General features: G+C 42.9%; 1 protein-coding gene across 1 annotated transcript in view; it reads left to right on the forward strand.

Annotated features, from left to right (window-relative positions):
- Positions 1–23,970, forward strand: part of htr4 (5-hydroxytryptamine receptor 4) — a 117,869-nt gene that overhangs the window by 18,225 nt on the left and 75,674 nt on the right. The window contains 1 exon segment of the mRNA XM_048263744.1: positions 5,243–5,324. Within this exon segment, the coding sequence (XP_048119701.1) occupies positions 5,266–5,324 (59 nt within the window). The 5' untranslated portion in view covers positions 5,243–5,265.

Raw genomic sequence — 23,970 nt, forward strand, 5'->3', positions numbered from 1 at the left:
AGTAAATCTAGTGGAAATGCATCCTCAATGAGGACGCTGATTAATGAGCCAATGGTCCTCTGGCCCAGACAGTGGTGTAGTCTAGTTAGCTGTATGGGTACTGTGATGTAGTCTTGTTAGCTGTAGTGGGTATACTGTGATCAACCCCAAATGTTAATATGTATCCTTTCCTATTTTAAGTGGGTATACTGAGATGGTGATGCTTTTTAAGTGGGCATACTGCTTAGTCCTGCGTATCACGTAGACTACACCACTGGGCACAGGGTCACAGTAGACTGGCCTTCATGCAGAGAAAGCAGGTGTGTCTTGGAGAGAAGAGTCTGTATTGAGTTTGTGAGGATCAGGCCAGCGGAGGCGGCTCCCAACTGAGCTGATCTGGCTTGCCATGTCCAGTCCTATTGACTGGCCGTCTATCACCTGCAGAGAGAGAGGTTTTCAGGCCACACCTGGCAGATTACTACACACACACACACACACACACACACACACACACACACACACACACACACACACACACACACACACACACACTAGATATGCAGAACAGTGTACATCAGATGTGTTCGAATTGAAAAAGAGAAGCTCTTCACTATATCACTCGTACACACACTGTTGACCGTGGATTGCCTGCACAAGTGCTGTGGCAGAGCTCACTTTAGAGATGGTTTGGTGGTTTGAAGAGGTGTAGACTTCAAGCTACAGTAGATGTTTTCAGGGCTTTGTGCACAGGATACCGCAGAACCGCAGATGCAATGCTTCTTTGTGTAAGAGGAAAATTACAGCCTGAGAGTATAGTTCTAGTCTATTCCATTAACATTCATGAGAATAAAAACCCATAATAAGGCAAATTAGACAGCAGGAAGGGGCTGAGTGATCCCAGGTGTAGCACAGTTTGAATCACCACCTTAGCTGTATATCATGTCACGAAAAATACAGTGTTCTGGCGGCATGGAGGGGGGTAACAGCTACTTTGCCACATAATGTTGCTTTGGCGTAAGCAGTGGTTGTCATACAGTTCTGAAAGACACAGACAATAGGAATCTATTTGTAAAATGAAATAATTATATTGTAATGAAAAATACATGGAGAATATTGGTATCCTCAGGTGTACTGTATCTATCCTGTTTAAAATGTGGCTTTGGTCTTGAAAGTAGTCCTTTAAGTCAACTTTTTGGGAAATAGGCTTATTTACTGTCTACCCCAGAGTAAGATAATAACTTCTCCTCGCTGTACTGACAGGGCACATACCCTTCTCTCTGTGCGTACAAGGGCATGCTGTGGAAAACATTATGATTCGCAAACCATTTGCGTTTATATTACTTAGAGATCTCTCCCAGACAGAGACAGCTACTGGAGGGGATCAAGCTAAGAAGCAGTTTCAGATGAGATGAGTCTCAGATCTCTCAATCCTAATCCTGGCCCTTTCAGGATCAGGTGTTTTCAGGGGTAATGGAGTCTGCTCCTCCAATCTCTCGCAGTGATGGGGAAAGAGGTTGACTTTTTTACTTTGTTTAAAAGTGGTTTTCCAGACTTTCTCCCAAAGACTGATTTTTTCATTTTAAAAAGATGTTTTTTTAGATCCAATCTTCTGTTTTGCATGCTATTTTGTGATTGAATTAATTTATTTGGGCAATTGATTGGCTCTGACTGATATGGTCTCTGAGACAGCGACTTAGGCATTTCACAGGGCTTTCATTTGATGTGCGTCTCGTCCCGTGACGCAAATCTCCCCGCCGCTCCAAACATATTTGGACGGACCAATCTCTGGTTCCATGAGAAGCAACTTCATCAGATATGCTCTGAAGTGAAAATAGACTCTAGTGGCGTTTTGGAAAGGGATTTGTCAGCGATGAAAGTAGATTGCTTGTGAGCGGAGCAGAGGCTGGGCTCTAACCATGAGCTCTCTGGTCATGTTTTATTTAGCACTGTCGGACAGCAGTGGGCCATGCTGGATGGAGTGGGACAGGCCAGCTCCACATATACACACTCCCTTAGAGCAGCATCTCCTTTTAGAATGAAGCAACCAAAGCTGTTGAAACTACATGGATGGCTCGAGGTCAGTTAGGGTTCAGGTTACGTGGTGGCACTTAATTTTATTTACATAGCCTTTGTTTCTTTGCAGCCATTATAATTTTTTTTGTTAGTTTTTTCCCAACATGGTCCCAACAAACTACCGCGTCTGTAAAAAATAAGTGTGTCCAGGCTAGGTTTCATGAAATGTTTATGAACAGATGTGTGTGTTTAACCTCTCTCTCTCTCTCTCAACACTTCCTAATGGTGTGTGTTGTCTCTTGAAATATGTGTATGTAGTGTGTGGATGAGTGAGGGGGCTGCAACATGGAGTGTGTTCATGTACAGGAGTCTCACAGTAGCCAACCTACCCTGTGTGCAAAGTCCGCACCATGATAAGTTGACAGGAAAACAGAGTGGGTGTGAGCATGTGTGCATGTTGATTGTTTAAGTGAGGCTTGGAAACCAGTGTGTGTGTGCTTGTTCTGTTAGTGTGTTTGTTTGACAGGGTGTTTGCTTGTGTGTGTGTGTGTGTGTGTGTGTGTGTGTGTGTGTGGTGTGTGGTGTGGTGTGGTGTGGTGTGGTCTGGGTGTGATTCTGTACATACTCTTATGAACCCTATGTATGTCTATGTGTGTTCCATCATGTCTAGATGACTTCATGTTCATCCATGCTAGATGCCTGCTTCTGGAAGTTTACAGACATTTGTCCATAAATGGGTTCGGAAAGCTGGTCCTGTCCGAATGTAAGGTGGTGTGCGCAAAACTGGTCTTGTCCGAATGTGAGGCGGTGTCCCTGCTGCTTCTAACCTTCAGAAGAGTGGTATTGGCCCAGTAGTTCTGATGTCGTAGAGTTGTTTTTAGTAGAAAATGACTACTATCATAAGATAATTTTGACGTAATTTAATGTCAGCCTGGCCCACTGGTTAGCACTCTGGACTTGTAACCGGAGGGTTGCCTGTTCGAGCCCTGACCAGTGGGCCGCGGCTGAAGTGCCCTTGAGCAAGGCACCTAACCCCTCACTGCTCCCCGAGTGCCGCTGTTGTAGCAAGCAGCTCACTGCGCTGGGTTTAGTGTGTGCTTCACCTCACTGTGTGTACACTGTGTGCTGTTTGTGTTTCACTAATTCACCAATTGGGTTAAATGCAGAGACTAAATTTCCCTCACGGAATCAAAAAAGTATATATACTTATACTTATTTTAAGACGTCTTACCAAGACAAATTTGCAACGCACAGCCAGATAAATTTGCTAAGCAAGGTCCGAACCCTCTCATAACGTTAGCCTATATCTGGACCTATCAGTCTCTGTGATGATGTGTGATGTTCTTTGGCTACAACCCCCCTTCAGCGACATAGAATACTAAAATAGAGAAAGGACAGACTAAGACTCTGTCTCAATTGGCATACTTCCGTGAGTACACTTTCGTGCAGCACCCTATGTGCACTGTGTGCTTACTGGCGGAGTGCGCAAATTTGAACTGAATAGTGTTGTCTCATATCAAACACTAACTCTGTGCACTTCACGTAAATGACGATCGCAACATTTAAATATAACTTTATTGGTGTCCTCAATTCAACAGTGACATGGCCATACTGTGTCAAAACATGAGCAGTTTATGTTATAACTTGCTTGTACCTCTGTAAAGTGTGTTTTCCACTGCTGCTGCTTCAGCTTTCTCAACCGCAATTACCACAAGTTTGAAAATGCTCGAAAAGTGCCCAGCGTTCCGCACTCAGCTGTTTGACAATTATGAGTGCACCTCTCCCCCACAGCCTTAGGCAGGCCCTGTTAACCTGTTCTGGCTGATGCCCTGTTTACTGTTTTGTGTCACCCTTTTCTTTTGTCTTGTTTTTTCATTGTTGCTTTAATTCCTAGACACAGTGTGCATTGTTGATGGTGCTGAATGAATAAATAGACAAATAAATAAATAAATAATATTGAATCAGTATGAACTGGGTCCCTGCTTTCCTGCTTACAAAATGGTGCTGCTGTTGTGCACATGCAATGCTGACTGTGAATTGTATTTCAGCATCACAATAGGGCTAGGTAGTCTTCGCTAATCGATATTCAGGCTATTCCAGCAGTGCTAATCTCAACAAAGGTTTGTTTTCCATCTTTTTGCCACCATGATTCATAGCAGCAACATGTTGTGAGTGACTTCATGCTGAATCTGTGGTGGTAGTTGCTGTGTCATAGATGAGGGTGTTCTTTTATCTCTTTTTATGAGTCAGGAATGTTATCTAAGGAATTACACAAACACAGACAGATCTTTGCCAAGTCCAGGTACTAAGTGAATATGACTTGTTCAATAATGTTTAATTTAATATTCATTAAAATTTGGGTTAAGCCCACCTGTGTTTAGAGATTGAAACTGTTTCCTTTACTGCCGCATGATTGGCTGATATTTCGTATTGCACTGGACTGTGCGGAAAATGTGGAAAAAAACACTGGAGAGGAGTTTAATCCTCTGGACTTTGGCCTGCGTGATAGAGGGTAGATATACCAGATATTTTACCTGAGGTGTCCCTACCTCTCTTTGATTGGCTCCCGTGTCCTTTACGACAGTTAAAGGTCATTCAGCGTTTACGTAACGTCAAAATATCTGTAGCCGAAGTGGCTTTGGAGGAGGCCAGTTTCTAGGGGAGGCCAGCTGGATTCTCTGTACTCTTCCTCCGCCCCGGTGTGATAGTCTGGTGTCCCCAGCCTCGGGCCTGGTTGGAATGATACAGGTTACGGACTGAGGCTTTCTGGGAAATAGCTTTTGAACGTACAGTATCCTTATTTGGCCTCACCCCTTATGCATTGTGTTAGATTGTGCTTCTCTTGAGTTTTATGGCTTTCCTGCCATGCAGTCATATTGACTTTCCTTGCAATCTCACACCTGCATCTCCAGCACTAGATAGTGTGCGCTGGATGGCCTCTCAGTGGTCACCACTGCATACTTATACACCTCTGCTTGGTTTCGTCTGGTTTCATTTTGTTTTATTGCGCTTCGTTTCAGGGCAGCTGTACGTGTGGGGCGTGTAGTGCTGCCCAGGTTCAGAGTGCAATTAAGAGCGCTCAATATGGAGGCCCGTGGCGAGTGGCTGATTGAATTGAATTTCGTTCGAATGGTGGTGCGCCTGAGGGTGGAGGTCGCAACCTTTCCCCCACCATGCTGCCATTGTCTGACCTCTGTGTGTGTGTGTGTGTGTGTGTGTGTGTGTGTGTGTGTGTGTGCTCTTTCTACAGGGAGCCAGTGAAATGAAGGGCACATGAACACCAGCGCCTCAGATACACTGCTCGTGATGGAGGGAGTCGACATCAATGAGAGGTAAGGAGTAAATGTGTGTCTGAAACAAAGAGATGGAGGGACAGACAGAGAGAGAGAGAGAGAGAGAGAGAGAGAGAGAGAGTGTGTGTGTGTGTGTGTGTGTGTGTGTGTGTGTGAGGAAGGGATGGTGGTGGTGAGAGAGAGTGTGTGTGTGTGTGTGTGTGTGTGTGTGTGTGTGGGAGGGTGGTGGTGAGAGAGAGAGTGTGTGTGTGTGTGTGTGTGTGTGTGTGTGTGTGTGTGTGTGTGTGTGTGTGTGTGTGTGTGTGAAGTAGTGGTACAATGAGTGTTTGTCACTGTCAGAACTCTATCGGGGTGGTGTCGGTAGGGGGACTGACGTCAAGCATCGTGTCATCTGCTGTAAAGTCAACTTGGGCACCATTGAGCTTTTTGCTGATGAGCGCGGGCAGCCATTTGTCTTTCTGACAGACATGACCAAAGGGAAGAAGGTCACACATGTTTCTTTATTTCCTCACGAGATAACAGTGTTTGAAAGGAGCTGGCACATTTGTAACTATGCCAAGCAGTCACCCATACACACAAATACACAGACATGGGTGCACACGCACACATACACACATGCAGATACACAGACTCAGACACACACACACACACACTCCTGACATACAGTAGATACACAGACACACAGACACACACACACACACACACACACACACATACACATACACACATACACACACACCATGCCTGTCAGGTGCTTGGAAGATGTTTTTAAAACACAAACAATGTGAATCCTACACACTCTGAGAATTGGTCAACACATTACAAACAGCACATTGGCCTATAGGGTTTTCATGAAGAGCTGAAGAGATCTATTCAGACTACCCATCCCTGATTACAGTTCTTAGGCAGTTTCTTTAGCTTGTGGGCTGAAAACAAAATCAATTGCCTGGTCATATCCCTGTTACAAGGTTTATAATGATTCACTTCTGTTTATTTTATTTTTGAGGGTTTATGTTCTTAAAGCTCTCTTGTACTAATACGTTTTATGCTGGTTTACTTGCGACAGCGTGTTTGTGAGTTTGGGTGTGCGTGTGTGTGAAGTGGTAGTACAATGAGTAGGGAGACGCTAGCAAAGAGGACTGGACAGGCAGAGGAAGAGATAAGAGGTTCCCAGGGGAAGCAGTCAGCCAGAGTCAATGATTGTGAAGAGTCACAGAGCGCATCAAAAACCTTCTATCTGTCTGTGTGTGTGTGTGTGTGTGTGTACGTGTGCGTGTTGGTGTGTGTGTGCATGTGCATGTCTGTGTGCTTGTCTGTGTCTGTGTGTGTGTGTGTGTGTGTGTGTGTGTGTGTGTGTGTTAGGCCCGTTATCTCACCTCACCACCTGCACCAATGAGAGTTTCATGTCACTCGCAGGGAGACAGGTTTTAAAAACCCAAAGGGGTGTAGAGCAGTGTGCGTCGCCGCCATGCATATGAGGCTGTGATGGCCGGCACTGAAAGAGAGGATGATGGATGTGATTGAAAAGCTTATTGATGTCTGGATCCACCAACCAGGGAGATGGAATCGGCACTCTCAGAAACAAAGGTTCCAGTGCACATAAAGTAGTTCTTTTGCAGATAAAGTTATTGTGCAGATAAAGTTATTGTGATAAGGGCAAGGGTATGCCAGACTTGGGCCAGATAAATGCCACATTTGTTCTCAGACTATTTTATTTTGTTAACTAAGGGACTGTTCGTTATTTATAAAAGGGGCCACCGGAGGGATTTTGAGTGCTTCAGTCAAAAGTTACATGACCCTCCCCTCTCTGCAAGACATTTTTCAATTACCCTTCAACAGAATTTTCAAAAAATACATGACCCTCCCCAGCCAATTGTCAATGTCTTCCGCCAATGCTCTTATGCGCTATGAAAATATACTGACTTAAGCTACCGGTCATACATCAACCTCTGCTTTCTGATCTTACACATTCTTACACACTTCACCAAGATCCATTTCCATTTCAGTAGATTTTCAGTAGATTTACTCACTAACATTGTTGTGGAAACACTTCACCAAGATGGTGGCCATTTCAGTAGATTTACTCACTAACATTGTTGTGGAAACACAATAAGCATGGAAACTAAATGCACACTTCCTGCAACTGCATTAGCCTACTTGAAATAAGTTACTCCTCTAGTAAGTATTCACATGAAATAAAACAATAAAACATTGAGACCATTCAACAAAGCACACTGGGTAATAACAAATTCAACACATGAACTGGTTGCTATGGACTCGTCTCTTGGCTTCCTCAGTCATTGTAAAGCTGCTGAAGCTGAACATTATCCAAAACTCCATTTCTCAGACGAGCGTCAATTTGGGAGCTTGCATGCTACCATTCCTTCCTTCTCATATGACTTGAAAAGGCTGTTTGCACAATTTTACAAATAATCACAGGGACCGAAACATGCCAACCTTTTCTGGGTTTATCACGTATTTTAACTTCCCCCCCGCTGCCGTTTTAATATTTTCCCGTAGAATATCTCAGCTCAGCTACGAGTAGACAAAGAATTTCCCGTTTGTATATAAGTTGGCCTACCATAACTTACCAACTCTACACTGTAGACCATAAACTGGCCATTTATATGAAATAACCAAATGTATTTGTTCAACTTTATGAAGCAGAATTACGCACTGCTACTTGGAACGTAACACATTTTTGTTTGCGCAGGAGAGATGACAGCGATTATCAAATTGCACTTGTTGCTGGTTACCAATAAATAATATATATTTTTTGCAAACAACAAAAACAGAAAGGATGGAGACAGCAAAGCTAGAGATGGGCAGGAACAAGGTCAATTGGTAGAAATGCTTGTCAAAACGTTGGACGTGTGGATGAATGAAGTACAAGTATGCTTTACTATTTAAGCATGCACACTGTTTAAAGTTAGGCTACACGGTAAACTACAAGTAAACCAAAGGTAAATTTAGCTTTTTTTAGGGCGGGATAAAGTTTAACAAATGAATATAGGCTGTTAGGCGTGAATAAAGTAGGCTACTTTGTTGCTCCAACCCTTCCAACGTTAATGGGGATGCATGTTGACATTTTTCGTATTTTGGGTGAGAAACCCGGGAAATCTCCCTTTTTTTCAATTTTCAATGTTGACAGCTATGGAACGAAAGAGAACGTCACAATATAAATGGCGACAGAAATTAACAATCAAACCAGTCACTTTTATTTGTTGCTGTTTTCATGAATGCAAAAGATGGGTGACCCCCCCTCCTAGACAAAAAAAAGTTGGGTGACCCTCCTCTCAACAAAGAAGACCCTCCCCTATTTTCCTCCGGTGGCCCCTTCAATAAATAACGAACAGTCTCTAAAAGACTGTACCTAGAGAATTTTCCAAAGGGACTTGTGTTGGTTTAAAAGGTTCTTTAGGGATGCTTCTTGCCTACTCTGGGATTTTAAGTGAAGTGCTTTGAGACAGTGTCCATTCTTAATGTTGCTGTATAAATGAATAAAGCTGAAAAAAGCTGAGTAAACAAAAGTTTTCCAAGGGTCCTTGTGTATATTTTAGTTTTCAGAGTTGAGTCTGCTGCTTTGGAGCTCACAATATCTGGGTAGCTGGAAAACCAACAAAAGAGTTCCTCTCCATGAGTAGGTGGAACTATTAAAGGTTCGTGTGGGGAGACGTGACTGACAGCGAGTGTGGTTCCTGGAAAGAGGCACCCTCTGTGCTCGGTGTGGGCAGGAAGTGACCACAGGAAACTGTCTCCTCCAGGGATCACCTTTCAGTGCCTGGATATCTGCTTACCCTCAGAAACTAGATCAGCCACCTATTGGATCCGTCACCAGAGCATTCTTAGGTGCACACACACATACACACACACACACACACACACACACAAACATACTTAATTTCCACCTGAAACATATCTGTTATAAAGGTATTAAAAATGCTCAATTGAAATAATACAGAAATGATGACACCTCAATTCAAACCTCAATTGAAATGATACACAAATGATACAGTATATCTATGCTTCAGAGCAGGGCAGCTGAGATAGATCAGTTTTCCCTGCTGTCCCGGCTAGATCTTGTCTTAGCAACCAATCCTAGTTCACTAAGTGCTCATATGTGAACGATAAACAGGCTGTCGAATATCGCCAACGTACTGTACATATATAACCTACCTCTCCATCTCTCCCCCTCTCTCTCTATTTCTCCTCTCTCTCTCTCTCACACACACACACACACACACACACACACACACACACACACTCACAAGAATCCCAGGAAATGACCTGGGAGGGGGTCATTCTTCACCCTGAGATTTACAGTGTGGCCATTAGCCACTTTATCACAGTGTGTTTTACCATGCTAACACACACACACACACACACACACACACACACACACACACACACACAATGACAAAAAGGATGAATGAACAGTGTTTGAGACAAGATGTTGTAGTAGTATACACCACATGCTACACTGATGAAAACCATTTGCAACAGGAAGGGGTTAAAGGTGTGTGTGTGTGTGTGTGTCGGGCGGCACATGGAATGGATCCAAACAGCCTCCCAAGCCCCTGCTTTAATGCAGTCTTAAACAAAGCTGTTCGAAGCCTCCGTTGATAAAAACACTTAGACGGGGGGGTGGTGGGATGAAAACAATGAGAATGCCAGTGCCAACTAGACACACACACAAACACATACACACAAACAAAGACAAAGACACAAGCACACACACAAACGCTGCAAATGGACTTCAGCCAGAAAGACTGTCTAAGTGTTTTTATCAATGGAGGCTTCGAACAGCTTTGTTTAAGACTGCATTAAAGCAGGGGCTTGGGAGGCTGTTTGGATCCATTCCATGTGCCGCCCGACACACACACACACACACACACACACACACACACACACACACACACACCTTTAACCCCTTCCTGTTGCAAATGGTTTTCATCAGTGTAGCATGTGGTGTATACTACTACAACGTCTTGTCTCAAACACTGTTCATTCATCCTTTTTGTCATTGTGTGTGTGTGTGTGTGTGTGTGTGGGTGTGTCTGAGTGTGTTTTTATGGGAGAACAGGGACCTCCAGTTTCCCAAAAAGAATCTCGACAATCTGATGGAGTCCAGCTATCTGACAGTCATTGTTATATGTAGATCTGTAGAGGTTCATTTATGGGCTCCAGATGTCAACTGACTGAGATCGACACAGGAACCACTGGGCCAAAAGGTTACCTGTGTGTGTCTGCGTCAGGGACGGCGTCAGGCCGAGAGGAATTATTTGAATCTGGCCCGCTGGTCTCCGGCTCCTATACAGAGGTTAACAGTTCACAGCAGCCAAAAATAAACCTTGACCTTTATGCAAATCCAAATACTTCTGGCAGGCATGAAAGTGCAAAGCGCCGCGAAGCAGAACTCCCCCGTTGTGACTGCTGATTGTGTTGTTGCTACTGTTGTTGTTGTTGTTGTGGTGGTGGCCGTTACCGAGGTCAGTGTCGATGCCGAGTGTTTTGGGATGCATGTCCCCCTCGCTGAGGATGGTGGAACTCCCTGGCCTGCTGCTGGGAATGGACCCATTGGGCATCGTCTACCAGGGCAAGTGTGTGGGTGTACTTTTTGTCTTTGCGTATGGATGTGCATATATAGACGGTATATATGTGTGTGTGTGTGTGTGTGTGTGTGTGTGTGTGTGTGTGTGTCTGCGTGTGTGTGTGTGTGCTGGCCAATCTCCAGTTCTAAGCAGCCCAGCTGTGTGGAGGGAGGGAGTGTGTGGTTTGTTGGCAAGCGATGGGCAGTAGTGTAGTGTGATTTTTGGGAGGGCTTATGTTCTGATTTGTTTGTCTGTGTGTGTGGTTAGTGTGTGTATGTGTGTGTGGTTAGTGTGTGTGTGTGTGTGTGTGTGTGTGACTCCTGGGATTAGGAATGTGCCAGGCTTTGGGAGATGATCCTCCCCTGAGGGACTCCTCCATTGGGGAGGACACCAGGGACTCAGTGCCCCCCACATTCTCTTACCATGGGACCTTCCTCCTCTGAGTTTATCTCCCCTCACCAGACCTGGACAGACGCTGATGCACTGCCCTGTAATACTACCATCACACTCTTTTCTTTCTCTCTTTCTCTCTTTTCTTTCTTTTTACTGTCTTTTCTTTATTCACACCTAGGGCTATATTTTAACGGTCTGAAACGGAAGTGTCTTTGCGCAAGTCACTTTGTGGGCGGATCTTGGGCGCTGATGCTATTTTACCAGCGGGATATTTGACTGTTGCGCCCGGCGCAAATCTAAAATGAGGTGGTCTGAAGTAGCTACATTAATCATGGGTGTGGTTTGGGCGTAACGTGCAATAAACCAATCAGGGCGTCATCTCACATTCCCTTTAACAACAGGCACGCTTGTTCCATAGCTGATTGCTATTATGGTGGCGTGTTGCCAGAAACAGCCAGGGCGTTCACAGGCGCTATAATTTTACTGTTCAGTTAGGAACTGTCAGCTATTGATTTTTCCTCTTGACAAAATGTAATACAGAATTGTCACAAAGACTTACTTTCCGCTGTTTTGGGATCACTCTCACTGAATCACGAGATTATGAATGCATGGTGATATTTTTGCTATGTACAATGTAATCTAACATTACCTCTCTATAGACAATGCATATCTTCTGTCAGTTAATCTCTTCTCTCCGATGCTGCAGCTGGGGCATTTGGGTTAAATGGCATCGGCATGCAATTCAACATCCGCGTCTCCTTAAGTCATCTAATATTTCCTAATTTATGTCATCAACACATCCGTTGATTAGGTGAAAATGTAATGCAGCTTCGATTTCACATCTTAATGGACACCACACTGATTTCCTCAGTGGTAATATTTTTCTTTGAAATTATGTATGGTTTTACCGAAATGGGGAACTATGTTGTATAGATGAGTGGAGCAAAGTGTTGCGCTAAGCGAAAACACAGGCAGTCTGTGAGAAACAGTTTCCAAGTTGACCTAACTTTCAACTCTGCACAGTATATCCCATTAACTGCATGACAGTAGGCTATTTACAATATTTTCTGTTAAGTAGAGTTTGTAAACACTTTATCATCAACTTAATGCACGACAACATTCACGAGAGCAGGAGAGAATAAATGGGTGCAGCAACTACAGAAATTGTAGCCATACTTGCTGCTTTCTTGTACTATTTGCTGGTTAACAGCTCATAAAAGCTGATTTAAGCTAATTCACTAACTCAAGACTTTAAGGCCATCATGGATATAAAACGTTTTTTGAAAATAACGAAAGGATGGAGGGAACATAAAGCTTGGAGTTATTTCAGATGGAGCTACAACAAGGCAGGCAAAATTCTGGTGCTTAAAACCTTAGCTTAGCTGGAATAATGCTTAGGCTGATGTTAAAGCGCCTTGCGATGTTTAAAGCCATACATAACGGTAAATTGGAACAAAACTAAAGGTAACTTTGGCCTTTATAGGGCTGGATAAAGTTGTCCAAATTAATAGGTCATAATTAGGCGTTGTTGTTGTAAATATATTGCATGGAGATGTTGTAGGCTACAAATTTTTAGGTCACCAATGCACGAACAAAACCGAAATGGACAAAATATTATCATGGGGTGTCTGTAGATTGGTGTGCAACACATTCATTCACGCAGGCCCTCAAAATAGCATCTGCATTTGCGCCACAGACTTTAGACCAGGGAGTTCCTGGTCTGTGGCGGAATTGTTTCTGAAACTGCAAAAATATCAACAGTGAGCGTTTACCGAAACCGCCCGTCTTTTAAGCTGAACCGCCCGGTGGTATGTCCAATTCCCCTAATTTACAGGCACGCACCTGTGGAGGAAAAAATTCAATATGTAAAAACAGGAAAGACAAAAGCGCGAGTATACAAAGTCAATTGCGCTGGGACGCACGATAGAGCCCCTAGTCTCTGTCTCCCTTTCTGTCTGACACATACACACATAAAGTCGCTCAGTCTTACTGTCTCTCTCTCTGTCTGTCTTTCTTCCTTTTTCTTTGTTTTCTCCCTTTCTGTCTTTTTGCTATCTTTCTTTCTTTCTTTCTTTCTTTCTTTCTGCCATTCTTTCTCTCTTTCTTTCTTTCTTTTTGTCTTTCTTTCTTCCATTCTTTCTCTTGCTCTCTCTCTGTCCATCTCTCACTCTTTGGTCTCTGATGCAAATACACAAGCACAGTCTGTCTCTTCCTCTCTCTGTCACACACACACATATAGTCTTTCAATCCCTTTCTGTCTGACACAGACACACACATAGAGTCACTCTTGTTTCTCCTAGTGTCCTCCTGCTATGTTTCCCCCCTCTCCCTCTTTCTCTCTCTCTGCTTTCTCTCCCTCCCCTCTTTGCTCTCTCTCTCTCTTTCTCTCTCTCTCTCTCTCCCTCCCCTCTTTGCTCTGTCTCTCTCCTTCTGTGCTAGGGTCATCATCATCTTGTCATCTTGTGTGTGCTTGTCCTCCCACACTCAGAGCCCATTGGTCAGTGGCAGGGATTGCACATGGTAGCCGTCTCAGTCAATCGCCTGCCATATTTCAAGTGCCACTCTTCACAAGAGAGGCCGTTCCAACCGTGTGTCTGATTAGCGCTGTTGTCGCTCGCCAAGGGCCACACTGATTGTGACGCTGCCAACATTCCACGTGTTCAAGTCACCGGCTGTTCCTCAGATAGAGCTCAAGTGTTTGATTGCCAGTTGCCCTAATCTGAAAAGGCAACTGGTTGCGGCTATGCATTGTGTTAAGGAAGGAAGTGCATTGAGGTGAGGACTGTGGTTGAATAACCGATATGTAAAGCGTGCCGTGTGCAGTGGTTAAAGTGTGGAAACGGGATTCAATTCAATTCAATTTATTGTGCTTATAGAGCGCCAAAACATTACACATGTATCATGGCGCTTTACAGAATGTAGGCAGTCAGAGAAAAAGGAAAGAAAGGAAGAAAAGAAAAGAAAGAGAGAGGCCCATGGGTAACCGGGGTAACAGGGGCGAGGAAAAACTCCCTAGAATTGGAGATACATATAGGAAGAAACCTTGAGCAGATCCACGACTCAAGGGCCTGACCCATCTGCCTAGGGTCAATACAGGACAGTAAGGTCTGTATACATGACAAATGCATATGATAGTCAGGTGTAGAGAATAAGACATGGTGTTAAAAGCACTTGAGCTGAAAGTTACAAGAGGTGGGATGTTGAGGTCTTTTCTAGTTGGCAGAGTTGGCTTGTCCACTCCGACCGAACTGCTTGGCTCTGTAATGATGTGGTGCAGCTGGGCTCAACTGGTGTTTAGAGCTGTCTACAGTTAACATGACACTGACACACACACACACACACACACACACACACACACACACATGCACACACACACACACACACACACACATGCACATGCCACGGCGCACACACACACACACACACACACACACACACACACACACACACACACACACACACACACACACACACACACATACACACACACACAAACACATGCACACGCGCGCACATACACACACACACACATACATACACACACACAGAGCCACACACACAGAGAAGACAAAACTCACATGCAATACGTTCAGCTGAATGAAGATGTGCATGAAAGCACACATCCTCCAACACACATACACCCACTCACACACACACACACACACACAGATGAACACACAGACATGCTGAGTGAAAGTGAGGAGGGTCGAAGTGAGCAGGTTACGACCTCATCAGTGCGAATGTGTTTGACAGGCCTGATGAGCGTGTCGTGTGTCAGACTGCTCCGTGCTGACGCCCGCCGTGGCATTTGCGCCCGCCTGCTTTTCAGCTCACGGTGGCAGAACCCAATATGCACCAAATCACTCCAACCCACTCTACCCCCCGGCAGAACCCAATATGCACAAAATCACTCAAACCCACTCTACCCCCCGGCAGAACCCAATATGCACCAAATCACTCCAACTACCCACACCCACCCCCCACCCCACCCCACCCCAACCCCCGCCAGTCAGCCAGTGCATCCAGAAAGAACCCTTTGTCCGTGTTGACAGAACAGATGTATGTGTGTGTGTGTGCGTGTGTGCGTGTGTTTGTGTGCATTTGCGTGTGTGTGTGTGGTGTGTGTGTGTGTTTGTGTGCATTTGCGCGTGTGTGTGTGTGTGTGTGTGTGTGTGTGTGTGTGTGTGTGTGTGTGAAATGGGATCTCTTTCCAGGTGCAAGTCATTTTCAGATTTGCTATTGATTAAGAAAGAGTGTGCCGGCTGGGTAAATGACTGACTGTTGCCAAGGAAATTTATTTATCATCACCAGCTCATCGAAAGTGATTGACAGCACTAAACCCAGTTGACCCAAGGGGCACCTGTGTGTGTGTGTGTTTACTGGTACTGCGATGAATTGGTTACTGTGTATTTTGTTAGAAGCAAAGAGACTACTGAGTGTTTGTGATTTGTTGAAGATGGAGAGATTGGTGTGTGTGTGTGTGTGTGTGTGTATGTGTGTGTGTGTGTGTGTGTGTGTGTGTTTACTGGGAATTGGTTAGTGTATATTTTGTTTGAGATGGGGTCTGATTTGAATGTGTGTTTCATTTGCGATGGAGAGACTGTTCCGTGAGTGTGTTTGTTAAAAATGGAGAGAGTGCTGATTGTGTATCTCTTTAGCAATGAGAGACAGGAGTGTGTATGATCCAGGAGGGGTGGAGAGACTAGTGTGTATATGTTTCATTAAAGATGGAGACACTGGTCTGGTCTGGTGTGTGTGTTTCCAGATGTGATTTTGAGATGTGTTTTATGAGCGTTTGCCTAACAAGCCACCAATGAGTAGTGAATAAGTGGGCAGATAGCAGTTGGTTTTAATGCATATGGCTGTGATCTGGACTAAATGGCAGAATGTAGCTGCCACTATCCAAGTGTGCAGATGTTGGAGTACCAGCCCTGTGCTCTGGTCTCCTACTGCCCGCCATGCTTTCCTACACATGCACACACACACACATTTACACACACATTTTAATTCTTTATTTAAATCCACAAATCATATTACAATAGACAGGATTCAAATATTTCAAGAGATAAGATAGGGCTTTGTCACTCAATGGTATTCAGGGGTACAAAAAACATCTCCTACGCCATACTGCAAGGCTGCCTATAACTGCAGATATGGAGCAAAACTTTGCTAGCTGTTTTGTTTTTCTGCTGGAGAGCCCTGCCAGCCTTAACCCACTGGAAACAAGTTTGTGGACATGCCCCAAGCTGCCAAAGATCAACACCACTAGCTTGCATTGATAGCCTAGTTCACATAGTTTTGTCCGTATGGGTTGGTACTTCATGATTTTGACATTAAAAGCCATGTCCATGTAGAAATCGTACACACATCCTATTTCAAGTATAAGTACTTCCCTTCTGTCTCGGTCTAAAAACACAACATCAGGGGTGTTAGGGATGTTACAAAACACATCAGTGGAGCTGTTAAACCATTCTGGCATAATATGTGAATGTTTGTACACACACACACACACACACCTGTGCTGTGTGTGTCCACAGGGAGAGTCAGTTTCCCTCAGGGGAGTGCCATTGTATTCATGAACGGCACCATTGGGCTGGTTTGGACCTTTGAAATACAATTGCATTCTGCAGCTGTGATCAATGGGCTGCACTGGGAGCAGGGCTCCGAACCGGTTCAAGGAACGAAAACGAAAACGAAAACCGAAAACGAACGGAATTTTACGGAATTTTACGAGGAACGGAAACGAAAACAAAACGGTCTTCAACTGTTCCGGAACAGAAACGTTATTCTGAAATCCACAAAACCGGTTAATAACGTTTTTTTTTCGTTCTCTATATATTTTATAAAATTTCGCAAAAGCATATCCTATGTCAGGGAGACTATTTCCGGTTGTGCGAAAAACAAGCCCGCATCTACACTGTTAATGTGAGATAACAAGCCGCTATGTAGCCAACTACTGTAGGCGAACAGCCTAATAATTTGATTTCTGCAGTTTGAAAAAAAAACCCAGAATAAATGGACCTTTGGTCCAGATGTGTATATTTTGTCTTACTGTTGTAATGTAACCTATCCGTCTGCCACTTCGGATCTTTGGCCAGCTCAGTGAGCGTAGGCTACTGAAACTGATTTGGAAATTGTTTGTAGCCTATGCGTAATAGCCTATTTTGCCTGTCCACGCTTTGTCGTTTTAAAGTCGGGATTTGAAATGTTTGCGCAATTATAGCCTATTCTATGTAGAAGAGTTAAACAGGAAATTTGAGATAGGCCTTGCCAGCAACAGACAGGTTAGTTTATAAACATGGTTGGAATTATAGCGCAAGCCTTTGAAGATCTCCATATGGATAACACTTAGGCTACAACCAGGTAAGGAGTTTAGCACGTATCCAGAAATATTTTTTATAAGAAATTATTTATAGGCATAGGTTAGGCCTATAGTAAGTCTGTAGGCTATGGGATGGATAGCCCATCTGAATGTTTTTGGATGCCGCCTGTGATTTATTATTTTTGGGCATAGCTACGATATAGGCTAAATCAAGAGGAAATAATGAGTATGTCTATTCTAAGGTAAAGTCCACAAAAATAGACTTGATAGGCCCGCCAAACACTGCCGGAACTTTAAGAACGAACGATATTTTTATGCTCGAACCGGTTCAGGACCGATATGTTGGTGGCGGAACGCATGCAAGAACGAAAACGTTAAACATAGGCCTACCTGAACCGTTCGGAACGGAACGTTTGAAAAATAATTTAGTTTTCAAGCCCTGACTGGGAGAACAATTTCATGCGTTGTGCTGCTAACCAAAGGCCAGCCATTAAGTCACACATCTCCGCAGCCAGAGTGTGTGTCCGCTCCAGAGAGGCACTTTCCTCCGGCACTCTGGCACGCAGTCTGGGAAGTGTAGTCCACTGACCTAATTACACTACCTGAGAGAAAGTGGGTTTGTGTGTGTGTGCGGTGTGTTCTTGGAAGAAAAGTGTGTTTTCGTGTGTGTGTGTGTGTGGTGTATTCGCGGAAGAAAAGTATGTTTTTGTGTGTGTGCAGTGTATTGACAGAAGAAAAGTGTGTTTGTGTGCGCACTTTGTTGTTGTTGTTGTTGGTTCACTGTTCCTGTCACTTCAGCTATGCTGGTTTGCTAGTGAAGTTGGGAAAGGAAAAAAATAATTGTGTACTTTGTTTGCAATACACAGAAATAACACCATCAAAGTCACTTATAGCATGGTGTTGATATCTTGACAAGTGGTAAACAAGTGAATTCTGAATTAAGTAAATCTAAATTTGCTTAAGATACTTTTATTACATTCATGTAAGTAAAATACCCTTTTGTGTATGATCATAAACATTAACTGTGGAAGCAAGCAGTCACCAGTCTTAGAATCGGTAACACTTTATTTTAATGTGTCGTTGTTACAGTGTACCTACCTAATTAGGTACAGTGGTACAACCTGTATAACAACATGTACTATCAGGTACTATCATTGTACTTGCATTATGTATTTGTGGGTACCTACATATAGTTGTTACATTGTAATTGAGTGCTTTTACAAAAAACTTTGCCAATTTGCCTAAATTTTCATCAGAGGCAAAGAGCTGACCTGAGACCTGCTGGATGGGGTAAAATCTGGTCATGATAGATTTGATATACAAAGACAATAAGGCCTTGACTGGAGCTAAGAATGGTTTGTCTATCAAATCTATCATGACCAGATTTACCCCATCCAGCAGGTCTCAGGTCAGCCTTTTGCCTCTGATGAAAATTTAGGCAAATTGGCAAAGTTTTGTAAAAGCACTCAGTATTACAATGTAACAACTATATGTAGGTACCCACAAATACATAATGCAAGTACAATGATAGTATCTGATAGTACATGTTGTTACACAGGTTGTACCACTGTACCTAATTAGGTAGGTACACTGTAACAGCGACACATTAAAATAAAGTGTTACCTTAGAATCTTATTAGTATGTAGACCACCTCACACACATGACTGCACACACACACACACATACACAGAGGGAGAGAGAGAGACACACACACACACACACACACACATACTGTACACACACACATACACCCACACACACAAACACACACACACACACACACATGATTTTCCAGTCCTCAGAGAATAGAGAATAGAGATTCATTGTATACTGGGTGAAATGTAATGACATTAGGGGATATTTATGTTTGGAGGACTGGCTCAGGTGTCCATCTGTGGGTGTTTACTGGACTATCCATTCAATTGCAGCTTCAAATCATTATCACATGTCCTTCATCCTGGTGCTCACTGACCATGGCAAATAGTTCCCCCAGAAAGACACACAAGTCCACCAGCTTCCAGCTACACTCACACATCAGGGACTCGCCTTACATCCCGGGCAGATAGACACACAAGCTTGGGCTGTTTAACCAAATGCACCAGCAAAGGCAGCATAGCTCCTCAAGATATTGAGTGATTTTGCTAGATTCATTTTATTCATTGTGGCAGGAAATTTAGCATGAAATTATATTAGGCAGGCAATCAGTGAGTGACTCAATCATTGACAATCTATTATTTTCATTCTATTTATGTGTGCATGTGTGTGTGTCTGTGTGTGTATGTGTGTGTGTGTGTACGCACGTCTATGCATATTCTTGTATCTGTAGCTGTCAGGGTAATGAACATGTGTTAAATCATAAAATACTTGTCAGCTGTCAAAAGGAATTCTAGCAACCTTGAGAAATAACTTTAAACTTCTGCTTGTGTGAAAGACGACAATAGTAATATAAGCTACAGTATCTCAAGTATGGGATGGCATCTCAAGCTAAAATCTGCCAGGTGTGCATCAGTGAACGACACTTTCAGGTGTGAGATGGCATCAGTAAGCAATGGGAGCAGACTGACCCCAGCACATGCCAGTCTAAGCAATGTCATTTTTTAAAGCTACACTCTTGAGCCGGCTGACATAAGAAAATAACCAGTATCTGAAATAACACAAGCTGCCTGGGCCCAAATGACTCTCAGTGCTGCTGCCATCTACACAGCTGGGTTAATTATCTGACATCATGTTACAGACGGACCGCAGTTATGTAAATAAAGCTTCAAGTCCGTTCCTGACTAGCCACAGATGGAAGCGCTCTTTGAGATTCAGCGTAACCACCCAGGCGTCAGCTAACTCTAGTTTCACAGCAAGCTGACATATACACATCAGACATCACACATTGTACCCTGAAGTTTAATACTAATGCTGCCTAATATTACTAGTTTTCAGCTGAGATAACATTTTCAGTGGCTGCATGATATTGTAAATATAAGTATGCTAAACATAATTCATGTCAAAGGTGATTGGTTATGACAGAAAACCTTCTGTTTCTGACTTCAGACTTTATCCATGAAATGAAGCGATGATATACTGGTCTGTCTATTTTTCCCTATAAACCCCACCCCCTTCAATTACACACACATTTACACACACTTACATACATACGTACATACAGTACATACATTTTGACACACAGACAGACAGGCAGACACACACACACACACATACACACACACACACACACACACACACACACACACACACACACACACAATACCTTAATGAATGCAACCATGTGCATTTAAACACTTTCAGTTTTTTATTTTCCATTAATTTTGATGATGTTGTACACATGTTATACAAAGACATTCTCTCTCTCTCTCACTCTCATACACACACACACACACACACACACACACACACACACACACACACACACACACACACACACACACACACACACACACAGACACAGACACACACAGATGACAAGGACACGAAGGAACTCAGACCGAAAGATGAACAAGATATCTTAAGAGAGTTTTGTGTGTGTGTGTGTGTGTACAAGCAGACAGACAAAAATATATTTAAAGAGACACACACAGAGATATGCATCGTTATTTGGATCACATTTGAAATTCGTTAGAATACAGCTCTGGAAAAAATTAAGAGACCACTGCACATTTTTCTGATGTCATCATACAGTTGCTGTTTGACTCTGAAGAAGACGCCTGGGCGTCGAAACGTTAGTCATTTTGCACTAATAAAATTCACTAAAAGCTTTGTGTGCTCTGGCCATGCTCCCTGACCCATAGACCTTGGGTCTCCTCATTTAGTTGTTGATTGACATTCGAATGAGTTGATGGCATACCTGTCAACATTTAGCTTTTAGATCATTGTTTAATTTAGCTTTTAGATCATTGTTTAACATTTAGATCAGTGTTTGCATATTTAACATGTTTCATACACGTGTTTCAACACTGCATTTCGGTCATTGCTTTTACCTTACCGAAAGCCTATACACGCCAGAATGTATCCACCAGCCTGCCTGCCTGCAACCTACTTCGAAAACTCCAAAGCTGCTTACTGTCAGATTTGGTTCCGAGGACACAAGTTGCCAATTGTGTATCAACAACACTCAATAACAGTTTATGTGATGTGTTAATCACTTAAATTGCCAATAATTTGACAACAGCTAGTTCTGGAGTAGGCTATTCAACTAGCCCGCTTGCTTGCGAGACTCAGGCTGCACTGTAAAAAATAATAAGTAATGGTTACTTGAAAAAAGGGTGGAAACTCGTTGCCTTAAATAAGTTAAGTAAACAAAACTTTTCTCTTTCAAGTTATGTTTACTTGATGTCTACAAGTAATGCTTACTTAGAAGAAGTTATCCTTACTTAAGACTTTAAAGTTCTGGTTACTTACTTCCAACTAGTAAAGTTTACTTCATGCCCTCAAGTAAAGCTTACTTGAATCAAAGTTGTATTTACTACTGTTAAATGAGTTACCCTTACTTTGAGTTGTAAAGGGTACTTTATGTTGGATAGTAAAGTTTACTTGCAGAATATACACAAATAGTTGGCACTATTAGATTAGATAACTTTATTGTCATTTTGCAGAGTACAACTACAAAGACAACAAAATGCAGTTTGCATCTAACTAGAAGTGCAAAAAAGCAGAAAAAAATGCAATGTGATATACAAAGACAGGTGGTGCATAGACAGGATAAGAAATATGCGGTGTAAACAGTAGTATACAGTTGGTTTACAGAAGGTGGTTTAGAGTAATATAAATTAGGTATAAATATGTGCAGTGCATTAGCAGAATAAATATGGATATATTTGGTATGAACCATATAGACATATATGTACAGTATACAGCTATGTGCAGTGTGGTAACAGTACTGTAGTGCAGAAACAGTAACATTATAACAGTAGTAAGAATACGCGGTATGTGCAGGATGAATAGTATGAAGAGCAGTAGAAAAATGGAATGGCTATATGTGTAATTACAGTATGTACATTTGTAAATAAATAGAACACTATGGGTGGGATAGGGTAGTGCAATTGTCCACGGGGGTGGGTGTCCCCGTCAAGGTTTCCGGTCATGGTGGACACCTCAACAGGCACAGGCAAGGAGGCATCGGGCGGGGCTTAGTTGGTTGGTTGTCACCGGGATGCACAGCTAGAGTTCAGTAGGGTGACAGCCGCAGGGAAGGAGCTTCCTCTGAACCTGCTGGTTTGGGTGCAGAGAGACCTGTAACGCCTCCCAGAGGGGAGTGGGGTGAACAGTCTGTGGTTGAGGTGAGAACAGTCTTTGATGATGCTGGCGCTGCCTACGCAAGCATCACTTGCCCTGGATGGCCTTGATGGTGGGGAGTGAGGAACCGGGTGATCGTTGGCCAGTTTTCACCACCCTCTGCAGTTTTTTCGGTCGATTCTGGTGTAACCTCCATGTTTCAATCAGTAGTGTTTGGAGCAACTGACCTCTGACTTCACATCCAAACAAGCACAACTTACATGTCCAGTTCATTGCTCTGCATTTTCAGTTTTCCAACTGCAAAAAGAAAAAGAGGGCAAAATTATTACCAATATGCATCTATTGGCCATGTTTAACTAAAACAGCTGATTAAGTTTATCACATTAAATGTTAATTTAAATTATTTCTCCAGAGACCTAATTAATACTGTTAAGCTAAAAATATTATGATTTGGCAACTTAATTTTCTCTATTGCTTCAGGCCTAGTACATTTATCACAATAGAATTTAAAATGTCAATCATAATGTTGGAATTATATGATGCCATTTTGCACCTCAATAACGGGCACATTCGTTCAAATTCCACACACTGCAACCTAAGTCCTCTTGCTAAATCACAACGAAAGATTTTAGATAAAAGACCATGGCTTTCTCAGTCAGTAAGGTTATGAGTCCAATTATCCTAATTGTTTTATCAATACAGTAGGAATATCGACGTAAACCATACACAGTTTAATCTTTACACGTTTTGAATCAACTTAGCATGCTAGCAAGCGTTTCTCATGAGAAATGGCTAACGTTAGAACTAAACTTCATTAAGAGAGCTCATGAAGACAACTGCTATTGGCAAATTTATACAGCCTAGTTTTAGACCCCAGGCGCCACCACTTCCTCATAACGTCGATAACAAAAAATATCAAATGCTCAGCATGGTCTGAGGCAGTGTTAACAAAGATCTTTGGTGTTAACTCGCATAGCTGCTATCAGTTAGCTGCAAACTGTTAGCAGCTAGCGCATTTATCGGCCACTTAGCAAGTTGAACTTAACATTACCCCAGTTGTTAATGAAACCGAATGTACAGTTTTGCACAAATGCTGTTAGTTCAACCTATACTGTAAACATTTGACACATTAATACAT

Source organism: Alosa alosa, chromosome 14 (assembly GCF_017589495.1).
Source record: "Alosa alosa isolate M-15738 ecotype Scorff River chromosome 14, AALO_Geno_1.1, whole genome shotgun sequence".
Lineage (NCBI taxonomy): Eukaryota > Metazoa > Chordata > Actinopteri > Clupeiformes > Clupeidae > Alosa > Alosa alosa.